This window comes from Pezoporus occidentalis, unplaced genomic scaffold (assembly GCF_034315485.1).
Source record: "Pezoporus occidentalis ecotype Australia unplaced genomic scaffold, CSIRO_AGI_Poc_V1 ctg222, whole genome shotgun sequence".
NCBI lineage: Eukaryota > Metazoa > Chordata > Aves > Psittaciformes > Psittacidae > Pezoporus > Pezoporus occidentalis.
In genome coordinates this window covers 46,841-62,817 of record NW_026914095.1, presented here as the reverse complement: position 1 = coordinate 62,817, position 15,977 = coordinate 46,841, and the positions used below count along the sequence as shown (strand labels likewise).

General features: G+C 44.2%; 2 protein-coding genes across 6 annotated transcripts in view; both read left to right on the top strand.

Moving 5' to 3' along the window:
- The first annotated feature begins 112 nt into the window (after nt 1-112).
- SMIM19 (small integral membrane protein 19) lies at nt 113-15,279 on the top strand. 3 transcript variants are annotated; one of them, XM_062620622.1, is made up of 3 exons: nt 113-323; nt 431-555; nt 13,712-15,279. In XM_062620622.1, the coding sequence occupies exons 1-3, from the start codon at nt 169-171 to the stop codon at nt 13,768-13,770; spliced, it is 339 nt and encodes a 112-aa protein (XP_062476606.1). In that variant the 5' UTR covers nt 113-168; the 3' UTR covers nt 13,771-15,279. The 3 variants fall into 3 exon arrangements, with proteins under 3 accessions (XP_062476606.1, XP_062476607.1, XP_062476605.1); XM_062620623.1 differs by having other exon boundaries at nt 114-323; nt 13,718-15,279; XM_062620621.1 differs by lacking the exon at nt 13,712-15,279 and adding an exon at nt 1,774-2,681 and having other exon boundaries at nt 115-323.
- The window catches only part of SLC20A2 (solute carrier family 20 member 2), a 58,003-nt gene continuing 45,133 nt past the window's right edge, over nt 3,108-15,977 (top strand). The window contains exon 1 of one of the 3 annotated variants that reach the window (XM_062620613.1): nt 3,108-3,396. The gene's annotated coding sequence lies outside the window, so the exon portion shown is untranslated. The remainder of the gene's footprint in view (nt 3,397-15,977) is intronic. The other 2 variants (XR_009965195.1, XM_062620612.1) reach the window with 2 other exon arrangements.

The following is a 15,977-nucleotide window of genomic DNA, read 5'->3' as shown; positions in this document are numbered from 1 at the left end:
TCCTGCCCCCATAGACCGGTAACTAAAAGTGTGTGTGGAGCGCGTGGGGACCCCTCACACCGCCCCTCACGACCACCCCGCTACGGTGCGCCTCACACCCGCCCCGACTGCTCTCCGTGACGTCACTTCCCGCCGCCACGCGCCCGCCCCTAACGGCCGGTGTACCCCATGGCGGCGGTGGCCGCCGGCGCAGGCGGCGGGTCGGCTGCGCTGGGCGATAGCGACAGCATCGACTACTCGGTGCACGAAGCTTGGAACGAGGCCACCAACGTCTACCTACTGGTGGTGCTGGCCAGCCTCGCACTCCTCGTCTACGCGCGGCGGTGAGCACAGGCCGGGGGGGGGGGGGGGGAGGCGGAGCGAGGGCTCCCGCCAGGAAGCGGCCGCGCCGGGCCGGGCTTCTCACCGCCTTGTCCCCCTTCTCCCGCAGGAACAAGAGGAGGATCATGCGCATCTTCACCCTGCCCCCAGCCGCCGAGACGCCGCCCGAGCCCAACTTCTACGACAGCATGAAGAAGATACGGCTGCGGCAACAGCTGGAGATGTACTCCATCGGTAAGTGGAGGAAGGGAAGAGGGGGCTCCTCCCTCCCCGGGTGGCCTCGGCCTGCCGGCCCTCGTGCGGTGGGGACACCCCGGCCCTGTGGCACCACGTGAGCAGGGATTGAGGCATGAGCAATCATGGAGTGAGGGAGGGAGCAGCCAGGCGATGCCCTTCTAGCTGTCAAAATAAGGCTGATGTTGAAGGTAAAAAGAGCTGGGAATGCCCGAATATTGCCAAAACGTGGATGGATATGTAACAGTTGACAGGATTGTGGAATCACAAGTTATTCAACTTTGTAAATCAAAAATAAATGGGAATTTTATTGTACTGACAAGTATTGTTGCTCCCATCTTAATACTGAAGGTCAGGATGGGAGTAGGAATGAGCCCCATGCCTCTGATACTCTGAGGTCCAATTCAGAGTACACCTGTACTTGCTTCGCATCTGCCATACATGCATGCCTAGAGGGAGTATGGGCAAGAAATACTGAAGGAGTTGAAACCCACCTTCTAAATGTAAAGAGTAAATGCAAAGGTTCTTAAACCAGGCCATTGGATTTTGTAGAAACAGAAAACAAGGCCAGACTGGATGTGGCTTTGAGCAGCCTGGTCTAGTGGAAGCCAGCCCTGCCCATGGCAGGGGATTGGAACTAGATGAGCTTCAAGGTCCCTTCCAACCATAACCATTCTATGATTCAATGAAAAAAGGATGTCCTTCCTACGGAAGAATGCCTGCTGATGTGGTGTTTGTTCCACCACACATAACTCTTTGATCTGCCTTTGCCTTGCTAACCAGATTAATTTTGGAGTCAGTGTAGTTGTTAGCTTGTGGCTTATGTATTGTGGAGGAAACGAGTGATGTGGGGATCAACTGTATGACTAATAAGTCATTCAGGTCATCTGTAATAGTACTTCTGAAGGCATAGTCTTTTTTTTTTTTTAATATAAAAAGGCCTAAATGGAATCATAGTTCTCCGCAGTTAATTTAGTGACATTTTGCGATGACCCTACCACTGAGCTCTTCCAAGGCCTTACACTAAAGGCCTAGCTCCACCCGGTGACTGAAACTTTGCCTTGTGTGGCTAAATGATGACATTACATTGTCTAATCTTAAGACTACTTCTTGATTGTAACCCTGTTTAGACGCATATATATATAGGTATGCATACATGCACACACATGTATACAATAAATGGTATAATCAGTGTTGACCGGTGTTTCTTTTTTTCAGCAAGGAAGTATGAACAGCAGCAGCAGCAGCCACCAAAGCAGACTGAAAGTGTACAGCTCTCAGTGGAGTGAAGCCCACAATTGTAGGAGCTCAGGAGACATTTCCAGTGCTGATGATAAGAGCCAGTGTGGAGCTATTTCCAATGCCTTTTAGTTGGTGCAGAGCTGACGGCAAGGGGGAAGGGAAGGGGACATTCCTAAAAAGTTTGCTCTCTGTAGCTTTTCTCTGAGCCCCGTGAAGCAAACCGAGGGTTACTGAAACAGTCCGCATGAAAGCACCCAACGCAGGGCAGACCTGTTCAGAGAAACCTTTGCGGGTACAGAAGTGCAGTCTTACCCATGTTTTAAATTATTTCTGTCTGCTGGCATCTTGGAAATTAGCTCCTGCCTTCTCTGGTAACGGCACCCTAGAGAAAGCAAGGCAGTACCTGTCTGCCTGCAAAGCCTCCTGTTCAGTTCAGTGTTGAATGTGCTGAATGCATTCAGTGAATGTGAATGAAGACACTGTGGCCTTACTGCCTGGTGAAGGGGAACAGTGTTGGGAGCCAGGAATGTCATAGGCGGCAGTGCAGAGAGATTCTGCCCTGTGTTTATATGGGGGGTGTGTATGCAAGGCTGTGAAGCTTTCCTGGAGGAACTTTGGGACCGTGAAGTACACAGTGAATTGCATGTCTGGAAGACACTGAAAGCCAATACAATACTGTTAATAGCAAAGGTGGTTAGCTTAATTTAGTTCCATTGCTCTGAAGAATGGGATTGTCTATAGAAATCTGCATAAAGATGTCAGCTTAGACAGAAGAGACATCACACCCCTGTTACTTTTATTTTCTAGGTAAATCACAGAATCGGTTAATTTGGAGAATACTGCAGAAATTACTTCTTAATAAAAGCATCTAATCATGAAAACTACTCGAAGATGTATCCTGCTGTAAATCCCAACAAAGTGATTGGCCAAGTAGTGAACAGAATACTAATGAACAGCGTAGAGAGAAGTGAGCGTATGGCCAGAAAGCGCTTTTTTTCCTATTTGCTTCTAAATTCAGACTTGGAGCAGTGGTAAGCACTGCAGTTCCATCCGGGCATGAGGAAACCTGGCTTTGTTCACCAAAGGGTGTTTATAAGATGGCAGTGATCCATGGGTTGGCGCCCGTGGGGACATCAGCGCGGTGACTGGGCCGTGGCAGGGGTCGGTTGGGCAGCTTCGCCCCGGGGAAAGGGCCCTCTCGGGTGATCTGTCGTCCGCGCAGCGCAGGCGGCCCCTTTGGGCAGCTTCCCCTCTGCAGCCGAGGGAAGCAGCGGCGGTGTTGGCGGGAGACAGCGTTGCCACCATGCCGCGACGGGGCAGAGGATGACCGCGGAGCCGAGCCCGTCCCGTCCCACGTTACTCCGGCCGCTCGAGGGCCTGGCTCCGCGCCTGCTCCCCGCTACTTGGAGGCACAAAAGCCCAACTCCTATGGGACCCCCGTCCCATTCCCTGTCCAGCCTCCGGAAGCAGCGCTCTGCCCCCTCTCGGCGACCTCACTTCCTGCCGCCGCTTCCGCCTCCGGGCCGCGCCGGCTGCTGTTACCGCTGCTGCCGCCGGTGCTGCTGCTCGTGCTGCTGCTCGGAGGGCGCCCGCCGGGCGGTGAGTGGGGCCGCGGCGGAGCACGCGCGCGGGGGCGCCCCGCCCCGTCGGCGCGGAGAGGAGCGCGTGGCGGGAGGGGGGCGCCTGAGGAGAAAGGGCGGGAGGGAGGGAGGGTAGAGGAGGGGGCCCCGGGGGCAGGCTGCGGCCGCTGGGCTGGGTGGGCTTCCCCTTCTGTCCTCCGCGGGCTCCCTCTGCCCGGCGTCACCCCGCTGCTGCCGCAGCGTGGTCTTGGCGCCGGGAGCGGGCTCTGCCGTCCTTCAGCTCGGCAAACCCGAGCGGACGGGCGGGGAGCCGGCAGCGCAGCAGAGCTCCTCCGCCTCATGGCGCCTCTTTTGTAGGGCTCGCCGGGCCGCTGCCCGCAGCAGCCAGCTCCGCATGGCCCAGTAAAGCGGCGTGTCAGAACGACCCCCTTCTTTCCAGTTTACTAAACCCACCCGTCTGCCTCCCTGTAGTGATTCTGTAATTTATAGATGATACAATGGCTTAGGTTGGAAGGAACCTTAAAGATCATCTGGTTCCAACCCGCTGCCACGGCAGGGACATCTTCCACTAGACCACGTTGCTCAAAGCCCCGTCCAACCTGGCCGTGAACACTGCCAGGGATGGGGCAGTCACAGCTGTGCCAGTGTCTCACCACCCTCACAGTAAAGAACTTCCAAATATCTAATCTAAATTTGCTCTCTGTCAGCTTAAACCATTCTCCCTTGTGTTGTCACTGCATGCCCTTGTAAAAAGTCAATCTCCAGCTGTCCTGTAGGCGCCCTTAGGTACTGGAAGCTGCTTTAAGGTCTCCCCGGAGCCTTCTCTTGTGTAGACGGAACAAGCCCAACTCTCCCAGCCTGCCTTCACAGGAGAGGGCTTTCTGAGATTGTAACTTTACAGTTCTCCCGTTAGCTGAGCTGGGGCACCATGAAGCACTTAGAAATCTTGAGTGACTTGCAGCTCTGCTTGTGTTCATGGACCTGAGGTAGTGGCACAGGTATCTCACAAACTTACTTGGTGAAGGCAATGCATTTTTAAGGAGAAGCAGCAACAAAAGCAAAAGCTTTTCCCAGGCCTGCACCTTCTTTATATGTTAGGTCATTAGGAGAATGCTGCTTGGGCCATCAGTGAAGGACAGGTCATGTTTTGTTTTCATGACTTACGTGCAGCTATTGAAGTTATATCCCAGCAAAACTATACCCTGCTTTGTTGGAGGTTTTTATATTTCAGTTTTACAATACAAGTATGCTTTGGAACAGAAAGTGCAGTCGGCTTTTGAGATTTTACCTTAAATTTCTGCAGTGATTTTCAAGTTAACTCGTGATATTGCACTTAGAAAAAAAAAAAAAGAGCTTTCTTTAGCTGGTAATAAAAAATAGGTGCCTAAAAGCACAGAGTAAAAGTGATAGGTCTTCATTGGATCCATTTGTAGTACTTGGGCTTGTAGGCATGCACAGAACAGGTTTGCAAAGTTGTTCATGCTGAATTGTTAGAGGTTTTGGGTGGGGAAAGCTTGTGACCTTTAAAAAAATTGTGCCAAAGTTATCTTTGGTTTCATTTAGTTTTGTGAATGCTGTACAGAGGCAAATCTTTGCAGCTTACCCAGCACTGTTTTAAAAAGCTACTATGATATGTAGATTTAAGTTGATCACAAAAGCATGTGAGGGAACTGCTTTCAAGGCAGTTAAATCTTTGTGTCTATGAGGCACTGCAAAAAAGCATTAACAGGTGTCTCTCAATTAGAATGTGGGTGTTCTTGAGAATTTGACCACTGTCTTGTGCCAATGGGAGCTGCTGAACAGTCACATCTTTGTAAATGAAGTCTGTAGATGGAGATACAACTGTGATTCTATTATCTGATGTGAAAACTATAATCTGTCAAGTGATGGGAAAGTTGTCTCCTCATAAGTACAATGTGGCTGGCTAGGTTTTATACTTGGTGCTGCATAGAAGATCAAAGCTTTCCAGATAGAGCTTTATAAATTTAGTGACAAGGCTCAAGAGGGTCTTAAATATTTAAGCTATGAGCATGGCTGTGTTTAATGCTGAAGACATTGTAAACTGTGGGCCTTGTAGTGAAAATATCTCCCTGTGCCGTGAGCATTTTGAGTTTCAGTCCTGTGTTACATACCTGGATACTGTAAATTGGCATGTGCCAGCTGAGCCTAGATGAGAAGGTAGCTGGTAGCAGCTGCCCTGGTGCCTTATGGCCATAAGAGTTACAAATTTTATTAGTGTGGTGCTTAAGTGGTGCTATACTTGCTCTCAAACTTCACTTCCAAAACTGCCTGATGAACTGAAAAGACCTGCAGAGAAGCCTTTGCTGTATCACTTGTACTGCTTACACCGGTAGAAGCTCTGAAAATGGGGAGAAGATTCCAGTGCCTTCGTCTGAGGACAGTTTGAGGGCAAGCATCTTCAGTGCAGTGTAAAATTATTCACTGAGAATATTCTAACCTGTGATGCATCTTTCTGTAACTTGCATTTTGCATATATATGATTAAGCAGCATTGGCCAAAAGCCTGGTGACAGCACAGGGCTCTGGAATGTCTCCCTGTTGCCTGGGCAGTTTATTCATGTTAGCTTACTTCCTTGAGCATAATCGCTCCTTTTAAAGTCCTCCTGAACTCAGGAGTGCCACTGCTATTGAGCAAGCTGAAATTATACACGCTGCAGAGAGAAAGGTGAGTATGTTGCAACTTAACCTCTCTGCCGCAGGAATTGAAAAGATTTTGCCCCAGCCCTAATTACTACATTAAAGGGATGAAAATTGTCACTACGTGCCACCTTCAATGGGGAAGAAGCGCCTTGGTGGAAAGCCTGTTATTAACTTTGTGATGTCTTTGGCCTGTTGTGCCTAAAGAGCAAGAGCGCTTGAAGGAGGCTTGCTGACAAAGCAGTTGCTTATGCTCCAGATCGGAAGTAATGATCAAAAGATATTCCCTTTCCCCTCCAAACACAAACCGTGTTTAAGTCATGGTAAGGAACCTGAGTGATGTCACCTAGTTTATCAGCCTAGTTGCTCAAACAAAAAGGCAGCACTTCATCTTGTCCTTGAGACAGGGTTGCCACTGGAGAGCAGAAGGTTTCAGTGCCTGAGGCTCCTGAGAATGGAGGTAAGATCCTTTACTTTGCAGCCCCACTTCTGGTGTGGCTAAAGAATGCTAAGAAGTTTCTTGTAGTCTAAAAAGCTCCATCAGGAACTGGTGTGGCCTGAGTTGGTGGGTCTCCCTGCTGGTTGAGGGACAGATGCTGAGTACGACCAGAGGCACTGACTGCTGGCAGAGCACCCCAGAGCCAGGGTAAATGTCTCATGAGAAATCTGTTGCTGGGGAATGGAAATTGGTGTTACTTCTTCCGTGACAGAAGACAAGAAAGGAGGAGGAAGAAGCCACGTTTTGTGTTAAGAGCAGAAGGCTCGGGATTTTTATAAGCAGGAAGAAATCCTGCCTTAATACCCCCTTTTTTTAACTCTTTAATTAAAAAAGGCTGATAAAACTTCTTGGTGCTCAGTTGTCTCTGAAATCTGTGTTTACAAGGAAAAGGCTAAGAACCTTTCTAAGAATGAAGGTGTTTTGCCGGATTTTGCAAGGAATGTCTAAACCTTGGGTGTTGCTTTAATAAAAATAATTCCTGATCTTTTTATGGAATATCTAAATTCTGGGCGTTACTTTAATAAAAATAACTTCAAACTCCAAGATTAATAGAGTTGCTAAAAGGAGTTAGTTCTTAATGAGTAAAACAATAAACTGAACTTGGAATTTCTGAACCAAGCCCTAGAAGGCAATTTGTGGCAAAAGCTCTAGGAAAGGGGAAAAAAAATCTCATTTTTATAAAAAAGCCATATAGCTTCTTTCTCAATTATAGCTAGGCAGTGCTTTGAAAAGTGATTCTCCCCTTGCAGAGGCCTAGGAATGAGATGTTTTAGGAGAACTGGGTTTAATTTTAATCCAGCAGTAAAATGAATTAAGAATCCTAAAAAGGGGCTGCTCAAATTAGGGATTTGCTGAAATTGGAGCCTGAGAAAATACATTTGTACGTCTGAAAAAAAACTTAGATCCTGAGCCTGTGAAGTAGCAGTCCTTTTGAGTTTCTGTCAGAATTGCTGGAACTGGTTTTGGGCATCTGTGGTATATTAAAGGTATGCATGGACCTATAGTTTGCTCCTGAGAAAGACCGTGGTTTGGATGAGATTATAGAAACATTTGTCTCTTTTGTAATGGAATAGAAGGAGTATTTTGAAAAGACTCAGCCAGCAGGATGGCTGTGTTACCTTCTGAAATATCCTCTGGATCATCCTGAAAACACAGTTTGTAATATGCTCTTGACTGACAGCATAGGGTGTGAAGCATAAATTCCTGAGCAGGGAAGATGTATGTTGGTTGTGCAATGGGAGCCTCCATGTGATGTCGTTATTTATGGTGCTTCTCTCAGATGTCTTTCTGGGACCCGAACAGCTGCTGTGAACTTTGCCCAGCACAGAGTACTCGCTATGTTTGAATGACTCTGTTTTGCCGTTGCTCAGGTTGTGATGCACGGTCTGGTGAGCGATAATAATAGAACCGACTTCTGTGACACTGGTTGTAAAAGCAGAGCAGAACTTAGGGAATCCTTTAATTGATTTATGAAAAGCTTGAAAGAATATCATCTTCTGTAGCTTTGGTGTCAGGGAGTGAAAATTCAATACATCCAATTTCTTCTTTTCATACTGTAATATGGAAGGAAGGATGGGTTGACAGAAGAGAAAGACTTGATTTTTCCTTTCAGAGGGAAGGGTGGAAGGGTAGAGACAGTGGCACAGGCTTTTTCAATCTTATCTCTTTTCTGCATAACCATCTCGTCAAGTGGCAGCAACTGTGCTTGCAGGAGCTTTCCCTTTCTTTGGTAAAAGAGCTGTGGCTTTTTAAACATCATGCATTTTGATATGTGGCAATGCCATTGCTAAACAGATGCAAATCTACAGTCAGATAAGGCTTGGAATAATTGATGTTCTTAGCTCAACTAAGTAACCAAGTTCACATGATCTGTACGAGGCCAGTGGATTTTTTTTTTCTGAGGCAAAGTATGTGCTGCTTGTATCGCACATTTATTTAAAGCTAATTTTAGCACAGCAGATTGAGAATTCTAGCAACCAAAAATACTGCTGTTGAGTCTGTTAAAAGGTTTCCGTACCCAAACTCTGGCTTTGTGTGTGACAAACCGAAAATATTGTGTCTTTTTTACTTTATATTCAGTAAAAACCCAGAAGCAGTGAAAGCATTGCACTCAAGGCCTCCAAGATTACTTTTGCCGTTGCTGATGGGGGAATTGTTCTGTATCATTACTGTCTTCTCTTTCAACCTCAGCAAGTCCTGAAATGCCAAAGGCAAACCACTTGCTGGCTGATCAGAGGTGCTGGAGATGCTGGTATGGCAGTCCTCTGATACTTGTGGCTTGGACTGCTGTTTGAGCATTGCCTAAGAGCAATGAGTAGGAGTACGCAGTTCAGTATGTCGTCTTTGCACATGTGAGGTAGAACAGGAAAGCATTTATGGCCTCCTTCTAGGTGTTAAGATTATCGCTCTGGAGCAAAGTTTCTAAGACTGCTGCAGAGGTATTGAACAGTATGGGGAGGTCACTGAGAAGTGTGCAATGAGACAATAAAGTTGCTGTTACGAGTTGTGATTTTTTGACTCTAATCAGTGTATGATCCTCAAACAGAGACAAGAGTTGCATATGGTTGTATTAATGAGCTAACAGTTGGCAACATGGTTCTTATTAGCAGTTCTATTAGTGCTATTTTGATCATTAAAGAGCATCATTTGTTTATGGACCATAGGCTGGAACAGGAGTTTTCCCTTGATCAATTGCTTGCCTGAAGATCCTTCTAAAGAAGGATGAAGTGGTGTAATTTTCTTTTTGGTTGAGGCAAAGAAGTATTCTCTTGTCATAATTCACCAGTTCCAAGCCTGTAATCAAAAAACTTGTGGTAAAATAGTGATGGCTATGTGGTGTTTCTTACAGATACTGTAAAAGCGCTGTCATCTCCTTGGGGGGCCATCTTCCCATGAGATATCATCTCTACCTACCTACTCTTTCTCTCCTAAAGACTTTGGTATTAAGAACCTGTGGCCTGGCATCCAAAGTTTTAGCTCCAGAGGCTGAAAGAAGAAAATTTAGCGCAAAGAGTTACTGAAAGAAGGACTATGTTTTGTGGACATGAGAAGGTCCTGAACCTCAAGTTTGCCTTAAGAGTCTCCCTTCCTTGTCTGTTGTTTGCATACACTATTATACATGTGTATATGTATTATTTTTATTTTTTTTTTCCCCACTGATTTTTGGTTGAATGAAGGTGTGGCTTTATACCTTGATGCCTTTTGCAACTGTTGTGTGAGCAGAAATGGCAGTGACTAGTCGCACTGGAGTTTTAGTAAGTACTTGGCATTATAATCACGGTGAATACATTGTGAGCTCATCCCGAAGTAACAACACAGGATAAAGTTACTATTGCACTGAGGAACCTGCAGTTCATAAGAACAGCAGCCCAGGGCAAAATGGGATTGGTTTTGCTTGGTTGGACACTGTTGTTCTTTATTCAGGCATGGAGATAGGAGGGGAATTCTTTGCTCAGAGGGAGAGGTTCCTGTGTGACCTTGAAAAGCCCAGCATGGTATGCTTCTTCTCTGTTCTTTTATAACTAAATGTATCCAAATTTGTCAGGGGGGGTTCAAAGAGAACCACAGAGGGCGAAACAGTTTGCTTATAAGGAGGGCAGCTCTGGAGTGGAAAACAACAGAAAAGTGAGCTTGGAAGACCTGGAAGAGGTGAAATGTTGTTAGAGCTGGTAGGGGCTAGCTGATCCCAGCAATCTAGCCTATAGAAATGTTGCTGCATAACTGATAGAAGATGCTAAATTGTTGCCTTAAAGGCCCTCAGATTATGTTCCCACTCTGTAACAGAACACAGTATGGCGTGGGAGCTCATGGCACAAGCCGAGCTGGAGCACTTAGAAGGGTAAGAGGTGGTGAGTACCTGGGTTAGTTCCCATAGTGCAAGAACAAAGGGATGTTTAAATGAAAATTGGAACATTTGAAACCTGGCATAATTATATCACATGATATTACCGAGGCCAAAAGTTTAGTTGGATTCCAAGCAGACCAGGACATTCATACATATACAGTGACAATGTCCAGAGTTGCAGTAAATAGGATTAAAAATAAATTAAGCATATTAAACCTGCATGCTAATTGATGAGGTTAGGAAGGAATTTCCCCTTTGGGTGAATTGCATCATTGTTCACTACTTGTGCTGTTCCACCTTATGAAGCATCTGGTCCCGATCACAGGGGGCATGGTTCTCAAACAGATGGACCAGCAGTCTGACCTGTTGTGGCAGTGCTTAGCTTACCCTGCCTGGGGAGGATCTTGTTGAAAAGGTTTGAGAAGCATTTTTGTTTTTTCAGGGTTTTCTGAGGCCACCTGTGCTGCAGTTTATGTCTGCTTTTCCAGTTTCTATTGGTAAAAGAGGACAGCTGTTGACCAAATGCCTTTAATGAATCCTGAGAAATGCTGCTAACATGTCAGCAGCAGCCCCTAAAGATGGAAGCTGTGATAAGCACATAAGGTATTGCTGTACTGCTCAGTAAATTGAAAAGTAGCTCTATGAGAAGCTGAACTAGTGAGTAGGAGTTTGCTGCAGCTTTCTCAGTTTTGGTGGCACGGTGATACCTTAGGCATCCTCCCTTCTTTGTTTTCTTTACAAAGAAGTGCCGTTAGCATCCCTGTGCCGTTAGCATCCCTGATTTTTCCAGCAGCATACTGTCTGAGCAGCCTCTCACTGCCTTGTAGTTCTTGGGGTATATTTAATCAAAACGTGATGTATCCCTGATGTTTGTGAACTGGGCACATGGCTTAGGGGGCTACCTTGGTTATTTATTCTATAAACCTGTTGTAGGAATTGAGCACCTGTGAAATCTCTACCCTTTTCTGTCAGATTAGGTTGCAAATGGCCTTATAAGTTACGTCTCTGTACATGGGACAGTCAATATGGTTATGCAACCTTGGAAAACAAGGAAAAATATAAGTCTTCCAAGCAAGTTGCTGTGGAATACTTTTTCTCTCAAAGCAATTAGGTGCATAAACAGTTACACCAAATAACGGAGGTGCATGTGCCTTTAAAACATGCACTGTTTAATCTGAAGACTTTCCCCAAGGTATAAGGGAAAGGCTTCCTTGCCAAAATACTGTAATTGAATTAACAGTCCATGAGGTTTCTGTGTTTTGTTACTGAGCTACAAAATTCTTCTGCTGGTGTTGGCTGCTGCGAAGATCAAAGTCAGAACCACCGGCCTGCCAGTAAATTGTCTCTTCAAAAGAAAACTGGAAATTCCTTGGTTGTTTCAGGTGACAGCCGGTGTCAGATCTTTCTGACAATAAATAATCTTTTTCCGCAGTTCTCCTTCCGCATGCAGCAGTGAGAAGCTGGGATGTCTTGTAATCTGTATGGTGCATATGCTGAGTGTAGACATCTGATTAACGAGTAAGGATGTCAATAATAAATTGAACTACTTGTCTGCAGTTAATTTCTGGTGCTCTGAGAGCATATGGAGTTATGATGATTAGGGAACAGTGAAATTGTGGTTTCTGTTTCTTGCATACAGTGATCATCATAATAAAAGGTTAAGTGGTGTAAAGTAATTGGGTGGTATCTGGACATGTTCTGGATGCCCTTCTAATGGGACATGTGTGGCTGCCTTGGTTTTTTGTCCTCTGTAAATCTGTGGTAGTTGCCTTTCCTGAGTAAGCAATAGCATGTTTCTCAACAGCAGGCATGATCGCTGAGGGACAGGTTTTCAGGACTGTTTGCCTACTAAGCACTTTTAGGGGTAAGGACTTCTTCAAGAGTTCAGAATTGAGGGAATATGTAGTTTTCTTTGACATATAATCCCTGCACTGCAAATACATTTCTGGCCAGTTATTTAACAGCTATTATTGCTGCAACACCCAGAGTGTTGTCAGAGGGTTTTTTGCTTTGACCATCCAAGGCTCAGTTATCATCTCTACTGTAGTATGCAAGAACCAAAGCCAAGACTCTTTGTGCTCGGATAGGACTCTGTGTCTACAGCTGTCCCTCACTTCTAGTGTAAGAGAGCTGAAACAAACCACTGTTTTGCTGGGATGAGTTGGCAAAGAAAAGGACTATGCTGTCTTTCAGAGTGAAGTGTGCCCTATGTATGGAGCACGTTGCTGTCAAGTGCATTGCAGAAGAAAGGAGGATTTCAGAGGGAGGTGGAATTCTGAGAATTTCAGAATGGTAGCTGATAAGAGGTAGGATCTGCTCTGCCTCTGCTAGGAGGAGATTTTGGTGCTAATGTTTATTTTAAAATGGGAGAGATAAAATTGCTTTCATGCTTCTGTCTCACTGAGAGCTGGCTGGCAGGATGCTTTTGGTGCCTGAGGGCTTGATGGCTGGGGAGCATTGCAGAAATAATTTCTGCTGCACCCCCTCATTCAGCATTTGGGCAAAATCATGAGGCAGGCAAATAGCTTGGGCTGCCTGTTTGGATGCAAGATGGCTGCGTCTCCATTTTGTGGATGAGTCATCCCTCTGCCTTTTTGTTATTAGACTCTGAACAGTGCTGCAGTTGGCTGTGGGCCTGCTCGATCATAAGTTTTGGATGGCAGAAACGGATAAGCAAGTCCCCTCCACCCCAACCCCAAGCTTTATGATGTGATTTTAGGGACAAAGACACATTGAAAATACATTAGGCCTTTGTCACCTTGTAGTTCAGCTACTGTAATGCAGAGGAAGCATCTCCAGTACCTGTAAAGTGTGTAAAAATGCAAACATATTGTGGAAGTTGGGTAGGTCAGGGAGCGATGGGAAAGTAGAGGAGAGGCTTACATCTTTGTTTTCCATCTCATTTGTGGGCTGGAGCTCTACGTACTTGGATAAACGGGTCCTGAGTAAAGATAACTCACACTGTTTTCAGTAGTGGATAAGTTAGTAGATGGGTCAGTGGTTTCTTTTAGTTGAGCTGGCTGCCACAGACTAGTTCTGCAAGCTTGGCACCTGATGATGTTTTCCACAGTATGTGAGGCTAGCTGGTACAGGATTTTTCCTGCTCGTCATATCAGGAACAGAGGCGCAGATTAGGAGATTGCATTGGTCACCCCAGTTTCGGCACATGATATTTACGTACCTAGTTTGGCAAAACTTTGCTTTTGTGAAAGGAACTCTTATTTCCTAAAAGGAACTTGAATGAAAGTTGGGATTTTATTAAAGACACAGAGGCATATTATTATTCATCTTTCCTTGCTTCATCCCTGTGATGTTTCCTGTTTTGCTTCTTGAGATACAGGTGTCATGATGAGGAGCTTCTCAGAAACAGAAGTGGATGATGAGTGGAGATGAAGAAATCATACATTTAAGAAGTTGGCTCAAGTTTCCGTTACAGGCATGGAAAGTTTCTGAGACCAAGCCATGTGAGAAGAACATGAGTAAAGAAGAGGGAGATGTAGACCCAGACTTTCTAGAAGGGATTGCAGGATTTGAGAGGACGCTGCACAAACGTCACATAGTTTGCTTGCTTACTGATTTACCTGCACCCCTGGGTTGTAACACTTTGTTTGCATATCTGTTTGGAAGTTGAAAAATCCCCTCATATCTGTGTCTTTAATATAATCATGGCTTCAAGATTGTTTTAGGAAGAGCAGAACACTGCTGTAGTTTTGATTTGTGGATTAGATAGCTGCTGCTTTGTACTTGAAATTGATTATGTTTTTTTGTAGAAGTGTGCATTGAATATGGAGAAGATCAGACCATGACCATTATGAAACAGGAAATCAAGGGTTTTGCTTGCATTTAATAAACAGCTTTTGCATACAAAGTGTAACAGGTGCATAGGTAAAAGGAAAAAAAGGTAGTGTTAGTCCTCTAATTTGAGTAATGCTGTCCTTAGATACCAGAATCAAATATTCATCAGTTCAGTCTTTTTTATTTGACTGTTGGTCACAATAATACTCTATGTAGGTAAGATTTCTTGGCAGGGCTGCGGAGTAATACATTACTTAGTATTGAGTTAGGGAGCTTTTCAGAAAGGTAGAGGTTTTTTAACATCTTGGCTGTTACATGAAATATTATAAGGAAACACTAGCTATGCTAGTCCAGCAACTTACAATGCTGGAATATTGTAACATGAACAGACTTAGTTGCAGTAAGTCTCCAGTATGGAGGTGCTAAGACTTTGACATATATGTATTTAAGATATTTAAAATGAAATATAATTTCCTTTATTGGACAGTGTTGCTGGTACAGCAAAGAGCATCTTTGTTTTTCTTACGAACTCTTATCTGGTCCTTTATCCTTTAATAAAAGGCTATGGGTATTTTTTCATGCTGACTGAGTATTTGGCCTTTAAGAGTATATAATTAGGTAGTAGAATAAATGCAGTTGTTAAAGAACTGTTTTTCTAATGAAAATAGTTTGAAATCATATAATTTTAGTTTCTTCCGAATAGATGTGATTAGTGTGTTGGAAATAGTTTTATAGTCGATATAAAGGGAACAGTTGAGAGACAGTGGCTGAGAATGTGTCCAGCTATTTTTGTAGCTAACGGTTATATTTTTTCATTCTCTTTACTTAGATATTTCCATACAATGGAACAGCTAAATTAGAACTGGATTAAAAGAACTATTTGCACTTAGTAATATTTATATTCAAAACAGGTTTTATTGTACAAATTGATGGGTAAATCACAATGACTATGATAAAATCCTAGCCTATATTATTACTTTGATAAAAATTTGAATATGGGATAGTGTTGTCTGTATCATATACAAATGTTTGAATGGATTTTTAGCTGCTGAAACTGAAATCAATAAACTTTAGTTACTGTTGTTGACTGGAACAAGTAAATCTGCACATTTCTGTTTTCTTCATATTACTTCTGCCTCTACATTCACCTAGTGTTTCTTTCAGCATTACTACTTCCATCATATTTTGCCTTCTTTAGATCTACCCATGAGGTACTCTCAGTGTGGGTTTTTGCACGTTCTTGTGGAACACTTTCTTGATGGAGAACTGTGCCTCTGAGTATGTGCTGTTTACTTGCCATTTTCTGAATAAACCCTAGAGAATTCCAGGCAAAATAAAACCCTAGGATTAGTAGAGTAGCTAGTGGGTCAGTTCATATTTTAAACATATTCGTCAGTAACTGATGATTGTGTTTTAAAGTTGGTACAGATACAGAATGGTCTTCTGCACACCTAAATTTCATGTTAGATTAGTGATAACAGTGTATCCCTGATTGAATGTACATTAGTGAACAGTATAGTCTGTGTTCTGGATTACTTTGGAGAATGGTAAATACTTTTTGCTTGGTTGAGAAATTTTTAAAGCTGGAAAGCGTTGTGTTTATTTTAGTACCTTAGTACTTCAGATTTGAAAGAACCAAACTTGTAATACAGCCCAAATTGATTGTCATCTGTGTAGTTATTTATATTACATGAAGTGATTCAAAGGTGCTCATGTCTGCTGAAGTTTTAAAGAAAACAAAATCAAATTGTGGGAGATAATTGGTTAAACACTTGGAGACAGTGTTAATAGAAGTATTAAGCACA